The sequence below is a fragment of the Delphinus delphis genome, chromosome 3 (genome assembly GCF_949987515.2).
Source record: "Delphinus delphis chromosome 3, mDelDel1.2, whole genome shotgun sequence".
Lineage (NCBI taxonomy): Eukaryota > Metazoa > Chordata > Mammalia > Artiodactyla > Delphinidae > Delphinus > Delphinus delphis.
The window spans coordinates 9899450-9912297 of record NC_082685.1 but is presented as its reverse complement, the minus strand read 5'-3'; the positions used below and the strand labels follow the sequence as shown (position 1 = coordinate 9912297).

The following is a 12848-nucleotide window of genomic DNA, read 5'->3' as shown; positions in this document are numbered from 1 at the left end:
CACTAATATATTTTTAAAAATTTAAAAATTATGTATTTTATTGATGTATATTTGGTTTACAATGTTGTGTTAGTTTCTGGTGTATAGCAAAGTGATTCATTTAAACATACATATGTATATATTCTTTTACATATTTTTTTCATTATGGTTTATTACAAGATATTGAATATAGTTCCCTGTGCTATACAGTAGGTCCTCGTTTTTAATCTATTTTATATATGATAATTTGTGTCTGCTAATCCCAAACTCCTAACTTATCCCTCCCTGCCCATCCTTTCCCTTTTTGGTAAAAATGTTTGTTTTCTATGTCTGTGAGTCTGTTTCAGTTTTGTAAATAAGTTCGTTTGTATCATATTTTAGATTCCACATGTATTCACTAATATAGTTTGAATATCCTTCCGGTCATAAAATATTCTTGTGCCCAGACAAAAATTAACATTTGAATGGTCTATGCCTATGCTCATCCTTTGTTCTCTAGGGAGTGGCTGCTCTGTCGGCTCAGTTTCTTCCTCTCTCTTATCCTCAGAGGAGCTGTTCTTCCTTTCCTAGTTTGGTTCTTTGGGCGTGTAGATGCAGAGCGAGGAAAAGAGGGAGAGAGGAAGGAGCGCGCGCGCGCGCGCGTGCGCGAGAGAGAGAGAGAGAGAGAGAGAGAGAGAGAAGAGGAAGAGGAGGAGAAGGAGGGAGGAGGAAGAGGAGAAGGAAGAGGAAGAAGTATATCAGTCAGGACATGTTTTGCTGCAGTAATAAATGACCTCAAAATCTTAGTGGCCGAGCTCAACAAAGCTCAGCTGGACTATGTGTCTTCTTCATGGTATTTGAGAAGTACAAATAAAGAACTTGGGTGATTTTGTATTTCTTCTGGCTGCTGGAATATCTTTATTTGGCCATTGCACCTCCTGGCCTGGATCATGTAGATCCAAGTTTCATTGGGGTTTCAGTCTTTTACATTATATTTAATAGTTGCATAGTATCCTGTTCTATAGATGAGTATAACTTAACTAAATCTAAGTAGAAGTATGTCAACGTGGTTCAGTAGTATACAGCACGGTAGCATCTTGCCTGGGGTTCATTTCTAGAGCCAGCATGCAGTTCATATTACCCCTGAGCACCCCTTAGTAAGGAACCATCTTAGAGATTTATCTCAACAAGCCCACAGCAGCCAGTATTTCCCAAGTGTCAGACGCACACTGTTTCTTTTGTTCAGCTGCAGACACATGAATTGGCTTGTGTTTAGTAGCCATATTGAATACAAAATATATATCTTGAAAAACTGGAGGCTCACACTGTGAGATGCCTCAGGCACTGAGATGAACTGGGGGAAGAGTACAAATAAGTCTTTTGCGTGGTGCTCATTCAAGTGCATACATCCACTGAGAAGAGTTGCTTACAGTTTTCTTTGGCTGTACATGTGGATGGATGGGTAGATGAATAGAAGGGTAGGTATATGGACAGATATGTGATTAAGCAAACATAGCACAACGTTACTTACAGAATCTAGGTGATCGGTATTGCATGTTCACTACATAATTCTTTCAACTTTTTCGTATATTTGAAAATGTTCATGATCAAATGTTAGAAAAACTATATTATTATGTAATTTCATTATAGAGCTATTAAAACATTAGTAGAGAGGATATACATCACATGGAAATGTGTTTAAGAATTCATGTTAAGTGGTGTGGTAGATTGCTTTATTGATCTCAGTTATTCACTCTTCTGTAGTAGCATTACACCCTGTCTTAGCTTCGTGGTGAATGGAGTGTTTTTCTCCAATTGACTTTGGGCTTGGACATGGGATCTTATTTGGCCAATGAAATATTGGTGGAGGTGATGCAAACAGAATCACCTTGAAATGGCCTTGCTCAGTAGAGCTTGCCTTCTTGTGATTTTGCCATTGTTATAAGAAGACCTTATGTTAGGGAGATGCTCCCCTTTCTCCCAAGCCTCAGGGTCACAAAGAACAGACCTGAACATGATCTTCATCCTGGAGCCAGGTCAAGCTGAGCCCAGCCAAGATCAGCTGAACCCCAGTCAACCTGCAGACTCCAGAATGAGAAAAGTAAATGTTTGTGTTTAAGCCACTGAGATTTTTGAGGTTGTTTGTTACATGGCAATAGATGACTATTACGCATGGGATAGTTGAAGAAAAACATGGTATTTCCTTGATGCAGCAATTATTTACTTTCTGAAAGCCATTAATAAATTAATATTTCTTACAATCAATAGCATCTCACAGTAGAGAACATATAGGGAGTGTTTACATACTACTCACAAGTGCCTATGAAAATTTAGAGAATGTGGATTTGAATGTTTATTAAACTATGTATCTCCAAATGTTTCTTAATTTTAAAACAATAAAGAAAGAGGTCACAGTTTACCTGCTGGCTGAGGAGGCAGTAGACCAAGAAAATGAAGAAACCCTGAAGGCTGTTGATGATGGTGAAGAGGTAGGCCATGACATGGGCAGCTGGGCCGAACTGCAAGACGCCCAGACACCATGTGCATCCCAGAATGAAGAGCTGAGCTGTTGCTTTGAGTGTCAGCATCCTGAGGGAAGTAGTAATCAATAATGTAAAAAAGCTAATGATGGACATGAATACTTCTACAGCATTGTTGTTAACGGTGAAGACTCTGGAGCTAGAATGCCTGGGTTTAAATCAAAGGCAGCACTAACTGTGTGACCTTGGGCAAGTTACTGTCTGGCGTGTGTTTTGTTTTTTTTTTGTTTTTGTTTTTTTTAAATCATGTGGCTTGGGAGATCTTATTTCCCTGACTAGGGATCGAACCTGGGCCATGGCAGTGAAAGCGCTGAGTCCTAACCACTACACCACCAGGGAATCCCTACTTTTCTGTAACTCAGTTCCCTAATCTTTGTACTACTCCTATTTCATAGGGTTGCTGCAAAGATTAAATGAGACCTTAACATATGTAAAGTATTTAGGACAGTATATAGAACAAAATTAGTACCATACATACGTAAAGCATTCTAAAACTGCAAAGATAAAGCTCTTTATCTCTCTCTCTATATATCATTTATAGATGGAGGGGTCAAAACGTGTGCTATTCAGGGGAACTACATTCAATATCTTGTAATAACCTATAATGGAAAAGGATCTGAAAAAGAATATACATATGTATGTGTGTAACTGAATCACTTTTTTGTACACCTGAAACTAACAGAACATTGTAATCAACTATACTTCAATGAAAAAGGAGTGTTTTTAATAATTACAGTGCATCAACAAACATAACCTGGAACCATTCCAGGCAAACTGAGATGTAAGGTCACCCTACTTTTGTATCTATATATTCCTAATTTTAAAATATCATATTACATAAGTGAGAAAAGCTAGTTGAGGAACAATTTATGTAGTGATGCTATTGTATGTAAGTCTGTCTGTTCTACAGAAAATGCACAGAAAAAGTCCTGGGAAAATATCAGACATATCATATCATGCAGTTTGTTACCCCTGGATTCCCTGGGAGGTAAAAGTAGCAGGAAAAGAGGGAGTAAGCAACTTTCACTTTTAACTTTATATATTTTGAAAACTTTTGACAAGTAATGAACAAATAACAAATGTGTTATTGTTGTGATTACAATGAAAACCTCAACAAATTACATGTCAAATTAAGATGGATGCTGAGGTCTTCCCTGGTGGTGCAGTGGTTGAGAGTCCTCCTGCCAATGCAGGGGACATAGGTTTGTGCCCTGGTCCAGGAGGATCCCACATGCCATGGAGCAGCTGGGCCCGTGAGCCACAGCCGCTGAGCCTGCGTGTCCAGAGCCTGTGCTCTGCAATGAGAGAGGTCACAGCAGTGAGAGGCCCGTGTACCACAAAAAAAAAAAAAAAAAAGATGGATGCTGAAAAATAAAAGAAATACTCATAGTTCCCAGTTTTTTGAAATAGTATTATACAAAATATATTTTAACCTAAATCCTCCCTGAACCTATTGCCTCTTGTGCTGTGTGGCCAAAGCTGTATTCTTCCATTCTCCTCTTCTTCCGTTTAGTGTTAGATCGCTTCGCTTTTTGAGATTTATCAAGGACACAGGGCTACCCAGTTAGAGACTACATTTCCCAGGCTCCCTTGCAGCTAGGTGTCACCATGTGACCAAGGTCTAGCCAATGGGATATGAGCAAATGTGGAACTTGCAACTTTCATGTCAACTCCTTCCTGCATATGGGATACTGATAAAGACAACATCCTAGGGGATGGTGGGGCAACACAATAGAAAGAACGTGAGTCCCTGGATCACTCTGTGGAGCCGAGCTTCCCATTAGCCCTGGACTGTTTACCTCTGGCCTGTGGCGTGAGAATGAAATAAACTTCTATTTCACTCCCATTTTTGAGTCACAGAAATTTAGCCTGTACTCTAGTGAATACAGCTTCTCATTAATTGTGATAGTGGAAGATGGTAGTGGTCTTGCTAGTCCTTAGAGCCTGGCTGTGGGGTGTATGTCTGTGTCAATATGTAGGAGGGACCAGTAGGAAGTGAGTAGAGGAAAAGAGGGTTAGAAAATACCACTTGCTTCATCTTACTTTAGATTCTGGATGGTTGACACTTCACTGTTGAGGGAGGAAAGTTTTCTTTTCAAAATCCAAAGAACCAAGATAAAAAATACAAAATTCACCTGCAGGAATGACACAGACCATGTAGAATACAAGTTAAGATGTACTATGTCCACTGTAAATTGTACACAACTCCTACCTCCCTGAACATGGGTTTGAATTGGTAGCAGGTGGAAAAACCAAATCATACAACCGAGAAAATATATGTCCCTTGTGCTATCTTGCACCCATGTCTGGTGCTTCTTCTTAGGTCAGGAACATCAGAGCCACATATTCACTCACACAGATAATGGCACAGACGGGGACGAGGAAAGCCCAGATGAATTTCTGCTTCAGGCTGAGCCAGCAGCTGGGAAAAATGGGAAAAGGGACGCAAAGAGAGATCAGAGAAAGCACATGAAATGGATATGAAATGACACCTTTTCCTAACAGAGAATTTTCCAATGTCTCCTGAAAATGTCAGCTGACAATGAAGGCTTTAATTGTTCACTACCATGTGTTACTGCTACATTTTACAGGCACAGTCCTGTTAAATTTTCGCACTAGTATTCTGAAGGTGGGACCATGGAGGTGACCATTATCCCCATTTCACTAATGAGGGGACTGAGAATTAAGGACTTGAGGTCACAAATTATGGGAGAGATAAAGTTGGGACCTAACTGCAAAATTCTCCCCTTCCAGGGCCCGTGAGCCATGGCCGTTGAGCCTGCGCGTCCAGAGCCTGTGCTCCGCAACGGGAGAGGCCACAACAGTGAGAGGCCCACATACTGCAAAAAAAAAAAAAACAAAAAAACTCCCCTTCCAGAGCCTCTTACATCATTTTTCCCCGCCTCACTGGGAAAGAGATTAGAACCCTTATACTCAAGGAGAAAGTAGAGTGCATTTGATGTGAATATCCCAATCATCACTATTAACACTGCCCTCAAATATGTCCATGGCACAGGGTGAGAGTCAAGCTCACTGATCAGGTGTTCCATAAAGATGAGGCCTGGATGCTGCGGAAATGGTCACGATCACAGCCGGGACTCCGTAGCCCACTGGGAACATGAGCTTCTTCATGAACCTGTTGATACTGGAGTGGTTGACCACCGTCAGTTTGCGTGCAGTGAGGAAGAGGTACAGGCCCTCCAGCAGCATCCAGGTGAAGGAGGCCAGGTAGAGATAGTGCAAGGCACCTGCAATGATGGCACATAGCACCTGGGGAAGGAGGAAGGTGTCACCAGGAGGGATTGTCAGGGTGGAGCATGGCCCCAGGGCGTCTCTTTTATACTGACATTGAGTTCAGAACACCTGGTATTAGACCAAGGTCATTGAAGGTAAAGGTGGTTGATAATCAACGGCAGCACTACTCACCTTGGTACATCTCCCCCAACCTCCCTCTGGGGCCCAAGGCTATTTTATTAAGGTGTCCAATGCAGCATGGCTCCATGAACTCAGCAAACACTGGAGGCAGGGCAGGGGTATTTTGGGACAGTACAAGTACCTTGATCTCAGTTCTATCGATGGCTGTTAGGAAGAGCAGGTGGGCCAGGAAGAGGCAGAGTGAGAGCTGCAGGTGGAGCGAAGTGCTGGTGCTCTGGATGGCTTTGCACAGCAGGAAGGTGAGGGCTGCCAGGAGGAGGCACAGCAGAGACAGGCTCAGCCCCACATAGGTGATCACAGTCAGTGTGGGATCCTTCTCCTGGGACACATCAGAGAGGACATCACAGTCACCCTTTCCTGCTCTGGGATTATACTCCCCCACCCCTTGGAATGTGGCAGATCACCTTCAGCTCTGCAAGGAGGGGAGGGATGCAGGACTTCCTGTATGCTGTCACCCAGCCTATGTTATCAGTACTCTGACCCCTCGTCTAGGATATGTGTCCAGTCTGACCTTCTCCCACCACCTTTGCTGCTGCCACCCAAATCCTGACCACCATCATCTCTCTACCAGTCCACTCCTGCTGCACCACCATCCATTCTTGACCCAGGAGCCAGAGATTTCTTCTAATAACATAAGTGTGCAGCATCCCTGATTCAAATTCCCTCTTGCCTTTCCATTGTAATTTGAATGAAATCCAAACTCCTGACCATAGCATTTGAAGTCTGATGCATTTTCCCTGTGCCCTTTTCTCCAACCTGAACTTTTCCACTTCCCTCTCATTCACTCTGCTCCAACCACATTTATTTCTGGAACACACCAAGTTTGTTCTCTCTCAGGACCTTGACACATAGGTGTATCTCTTTTTGGGATGCTCTTCCCTGAAACCTTTTTTTTTTTCATTGAGGTAACATCCAAATAATATAAAACTAACCATTTTACACAGTACAATTTAGTGACTTTTAGTACATTCACAGTGTTGTGCAACCACCACCTCTCTCTAGTTCCAAAACATTTGAATCACCCCAAAATAAAACCTCATGCCCATTAAGAAGTTACCCCCACTTCTCCCCTTCTCCCAGCCCCTAGAAACCATCAATTTGTTCTGTCTCTATGGATTTGCCTATTCTAGGCATTTCATATAACTGGAATCCTACAATATGTGGGCCTCTGTGTCTAACTTATTTCACACAACATGATATTTTTGAGATTCACCCACATTGTAACCCCACTGACTTAATATTCAGATTTCAGCCTGAATAGTTAATTCTCCTCTAACCATGTTATCTAAAGTAGCACACTTCTGCAATCACTCCAGACACACGCTCTTTAAAAATTTTCCTTATAGCATTTATGGCCACCTAAGCAGGGCCTCCAAAAGGATTAGCTTGAGGAATTCAATGTTTACATCATACCTGTGTGTCGATGGCCATGAGGACAGCGAAACTGGACAGGTGAGTGGCATTGCATATACTGTGAGTCTTGTTTGCTTGTATCAGCGAACAGCCCTCTCTGGACCAGTGGCCGCCCTCCTTTGTACCTTTCCAGTAGACGCAGAAGACCTTTTTGATACTGGAGTTTATCTGAAAATAGAACAGGCTCATCATGTCCTTCCTTGGGAGAGACTGCTCTCAGAGTGTCAGTCTATGCTGGTGGGGTGCAAAGAGATGACACCATGGGTTAGGAGAGATCAGGTAATTTCTATTTTAAGTGAAGAGGATGACCACCAGGAACCTGTCCGCGTAGTCCCAACTCTATTGGGATTCCACATAACAGAAAATGAACCCACCTCTCTCTGGGAGCCAGAATTTTACAAGATGTCATTGGCTTCAGGACTTTATCCTCCAACACGGGAGTCAAATAAAAATAGAGTATAAGGCTCACTTAAATTTTTCTCCCAAATACTCTCTAAGCCAAATTTCCCTGATGTCTTCACATCAATTCTGCCCTGACCGCTTACAACACAATAATTGCTCATACAATGACAGGGGTAGTGTAGGGAAGAAACATTACCAGGAGACAATAAAGTTAGTTTTCAATCTCTCTCTTTTTTTTTTTTGCCCCCAGGATGTCCATAGCAACACTTGATCGGGCCAAGGATGTGAGTTGGATGCTATCCTATTTGGCGGCTGTATCTCCTTTGATAATCCACTGGACCATCCCCAGATATCTTGCTCCACTTCCATTGCTCCATGCCATACATCAAAAATTCCATTCCTAGATTTTATGCATCAGATGGAGAAAACCTACCTTTCCTCACCTTCTCCCACTTAATTCTTATTTTCTTAAAAATTAAAAAAGTTTGATTTATTTTTTCCAGCCTTATTGAGATTTAATTGACATATAACATTGTGTAAGTTTAAGGTGTATGTAATGATTCGATATATGTATATATTGCAAAATGATTATTACAACAAGGTTAGTTAACATCCATCACTTCACATATTTACAATTTTTATTTTGTGGTGAAAACTTTTAAAAGCTACTCTCTTAGCAACTTTCAAATATACCATACAGTATTGTTAACTAGAGTTAACTAGAGTCACTATTCTCTCCATTACATCCCCAGAACTTATTCATCTTATAACTGGAAGTTTGTAACATTTGATCACGATTACCTCTTTCTCCCACCTTCTGTCGCTGGCAACCACCAATCTGTCCTTTGTTTCTATGAGTTTGTTTTTACAGATTCCACATATATATGAGATCAGTCAGTATTTGTCTTTCTCTGTCTGACTTATTTCACTTGGCCATAAGGTCTTCAAGGTTCATCCATGTTGTCAAAAAAACGGCAAGATTTCTTTCAACTCTTACTTTCTAAACAGTTACTATGTCTGGCTATTAACCCTCCTGCCTTTAAGAGTTTGGGCAGAGAATGGGAAAAGGCAATGAATTATATAAAAGTTTTTCTTCTGATTGAATTATGTAGTCTTAATAATTAATTCCAGGCTTTTGTGCAAGAATAAACACTATGTCTCAGTTCAAATTTCACAGATGTAGGAGGTACCGGCAATTAAAAAAATTCCACGAACTAGAATGATGCTGCCCAAGAGAAATATCATATGAGTCACTTATGTAATTTGAAAATTTCTACTACCACATTAAAAAAGGAAAAGAGGGCTTCCCTGGTGGCGCAGTGGTTGAGAGTCCGCCTGCCGATGCAGGGGACACGGGTTTGTGCCCCGGTCTGGGAAGATCCCACATGCCGCGGAGCGGCTGGGCCCGTGAGCCATGGCCGCTGGGCCTGCGCCTGTGCTCGGCCACAGCAGGGAGAGGTCCGCGTACCGAAAAAAAAAAAAAAAAAAAAGGAAAAGAAACAGGTCAAATTAATTTTAATAAAATATTTTATTTAAAGCACTATATTCAAAATAATATCTTTTAATATGTCAATATAAATCAATACATGTAATCAGTGTAAAATTATTGAGATGCTTAACACATTGTTTTTCTTACTAAGTCTTCAAAGTCTGGAAATACTGAATCTAAACCTGGAAATACTAAGTCTTCAAAATCTCAGTTCAGACTCACCATATTTCAAATGCTCAATAACTGTAGTTGGCTCCTGGCTATGATGTTGCACAGTGCAGGTCCAGAATGATTGACTTGGGAGTATTTAAAAATTGTTTGGTCTAACATCCATGAAACCTAAGCAAGTACAAATTGTAGCTTTCACCCACCTTCAGGTGCTGAAAACTTAGAGTCACAGGCTGGGAGAGAGATGTGTTCCTTTGGGGTCCAATAGCGGCACTCACTACCTGGGAGTTCAGGTAAACTTGATCTTTCTCATTCACCTCTCCAAAAAATGTTGCATTTATGATGTTTCCAAGAGAAGAGTATGAAATAAAGGCAACTGCACTGGGACCTGAGGAAACAGAATAATGGAGTCTTAAAAAGTGCCACCATTCCTTCTGTTGCCCTTTCCCACTCCATACCTGACAGACTCCCATGATCGCCACCCCTGTGCTCAGCTGTGTCTAGGATGTTTACTTTTCCTTTCCTGCTCTTCCTACCCAAATATTCACAACTCCTCCTCAAAGACCCATCTCCAACCCAGCCTCTGGCTCGGGAAGTCTTCCCTAGATCCTCTGGCAGCTTGATGTGTCTTTCTCCAAATTCGTATTTCAAGTGCAGTCCCTGCCGTGCCAAAGAGAATTCAACTGTCCATTAATTATTTCCTGTGGATTAATCCTATTTTTCCAACAGGCACTAAACGTACTGAGTAACTAATACCGGATACTTCATTTGGAAACCACAGGGCTCCTAGCACAGTGCCAAGCATGTGGTAAATGGTGAATTCTTTGAAAACATCTTTATTTTCTAAAAAAGTTTAACTTATATTTCAAACACTTAGAAAACTATAAAAAAGACATACAGACATTTACACTCGGATTTAAAATATATTATAGTTTTGTCGTATTGGCTTCAGAATTATGTATTTTTTTAAGAAATAAAATGTTTTAGATATGGCTAAAGATCCCACTATTATTTCATTCTCTTTCTTCCTTCTCGAGAAATAACCACGGACTTGAAGTGGAAGTGTGGCCTTTCCATGAATACATTTGTAATTTTACTACATAAGCATGTTTCCATTATAATATACAGTATTGTTTTCTGTGTTTAAAAATTCACATAAATGGTATCCTACATTGGGTATTCTTTTTTTTTACTTTTTTTAAAAAATTATTTTATTTATTTTATTTTTGGCTGCATTGGGTCTTCGTTGCTGCGCGCGGGCTTTCTCTAGTTGTGGAGAGTGGGGGCTACTCTTTGTTGTGGTGCGCGGGCTTCTCATTGCGGTGGCTTCTCTTGTTGCGGAGCAACTCAAGCTGCAACAACTCTTCCCTGGGTCTTCAGCCTGCTGGCTAGATTTTAGACTTGCTACCCTCCACGATCACAGGAGCTAATTCCTTAAAATCTCTGTCTTTGTCCCTGTCTCTCTCTCCATACACACACACAGCCCCCACTGGTTCTGTTTCTCTGGAGAACCCTGACTGATACACCTACTGATGCTTCCTGGGATCATCTCCCAAATAAAATCATTACAACTGAACTCCTTATACTTGTCCATGGACTGCTTCTGAGTGAACCTAAACTGAGACCCAGGTAGAACAGCCCCTCAACTGCAAAGAAGCCTCTTTCATGCTGAAGAATAGAAAGCCTCTAGTTTAAGAAGATTTTTGTTTTTAAGGAAAAGACTCAAATGACACAGTTTTAGGGTAACAGACCCATTAGGGAGGAGCCTATTGTGGACCTTTCCTTACTACTCACACAGTGATATTGCTCTGCATGTCTTAGGGATTCTGCATGCAGCCACCACATGTACCTTGTGTATTTCCCTGGATGATGTCACTGCAGCGGATATTCATGGAGTTCATTAGGGCGCTCAAGTTGAAGATGACTCCTGTGGAGCAATTGTCTGTAACAACTCGAGTTTCAACAGCTGGTAGGAAAAACAACGGGCAAGCTTACCATTATTATAAGTTTTAAAAATGTGCATAGCTACACAAACAGCTCAAATTTACTGAATGTCTAAGATGTGCCAGGCACTGGACTAAGATCCTTATACATCATCATCTTATAACAGCATCATATAACGCCATGAGGAACCATTGTTCAGATGAGGAAACTGAAGTTCAGAATTTAAGTACGACTCTAACTCCTGAAACCAAGTTCTTAAATAATATTCTCTAGCATATTGTCTTTGAAGCAACAATTCTGTTTCTCGGAATTTATTCTAGGAGAACAATCATGGATAAGAGGACAGAATTAGCTACAAGAAAGTTGTAGCTAATTTCACAACAGCAAAGACGATAATGGTGAAAAATGGGAAGTGACCTAAATGTTTAAGAAGGAACTGATTAAATAAGTTATGGCTTATCTCTTTAATGGGGAACCATGCTTCCAATAAAAATGAAGTCACAGAAAAGCAGGAAATAAGGGAATTCCCTGGCGGTCCAGTGGTTAGGACTCCACGCTTCCACTGCAGGGGGCCCAGGTTCGATCCCTGGTCGGGGGAACTAAGATCGCGCAAGTCACATGGCATGGCCAAAAGAAAAAAAAAAAGAGCAGGAAATAAGCTCATGAAAATATTTATCTTAAAAATCAGAGAGTCTGAGACTGGTCATGAGTTGGAAATTATTCAATCTGGATGATGAGTGCAGTAGGCTTATTATGTCTCCTTTTTTTACGTTTAAAAAGAGTTAAAAAGAAGCAAGTAACAAAATAGCACTTAAAGAATGATACTATTATGAAGTAGATAGGAATATAAAAAATGATACTATTTAAATAAAACTTTATAATACTAAAGAGTGGAAAGTAGAATAATCAAAGTTATAGCAATTACCAGCCCTAGTTGTAAGTGTATTATATGCAGCATTATTATCTCATTTTATAGATGAAAAGACTGAAGCCCCTGAGGTAAGGGTACTGGTCCTCGATTAAACAGTTAGGAACTGGCCAAATCAGGAAAGATGAGAGTTACTCGTAATCTGGTTTAATTTTGAAAGAAATTGTGCAGATTCTGGTTTCCCAGGAAGGTTAGACACTGAATTTTATTTTATTAAAGCAATTTAAAAAATTATTATTTTTATAAAGTATAAAGTACTTTATCATGCAAGTTGGTAAAACAAAATGGTTAGTTAGGCATACACAAATACACTGACATCTCTGAGCTGAATAAAAAGCACAGCAAACAGCATTTCTGGAGGCCAATATAGTGATATGTATCAAAAGTCTATAAAATGTTTTTTTCCCTTTGACCTAACAATTCCTCTTCTATGAATTTATCCTAAGAAAACATCAAACAAACACACAGATAAATTTTCAATGGTCTTTGTCGCAGGGTTGTTTGGTAACAACCTGCATTTACCAGAATAGGTAAATAAATAAATTATAGTATAAATAAATATATAGTATAA

General features: G+C 40.4%; 1 protein-coding gene across 1 annotated transcript in view; it reads right to left on the bottom strand.

Moving 5' to 3' along the window:
• ADGRE3 (adhesion G protein-coupled receptor E3) overlaps positions 1–12848 on the bottom strand; it is a 41543-nt gene that overhangs the window by 4027 nt on the left and 24668 nt on the right. Inside the window, exons 7-14 of the mRNA XM_060006614.1 lie at positions 11255–11371; positions 9609–9793; positions 7347–7514; positions 6055–6252; positions 5533–5768; positions 4854–4920; positions 4542–4633; positions 2379–2547 (exon numbers count right to left, since the gene is read on the bottom strand). Coding sequence (XP_059862597.1) covers positions 2379–2547; positions 4542–4633; positions 4854–4920; positions 5533–5768; positions 6055–6252; positions 7347–7514; positions 9609–9793; positions 11255–11371 — 1232 coding nt within the window. The remainder of the gene's footprint in view (positions 1–2378; positions 2548–4541; positions 4634–4853; positions 4921–5532; positions 5769–6054; positions 6253–7346; positions 7515–9608; positions 9794–11254; positions 11372–12848) is intronic.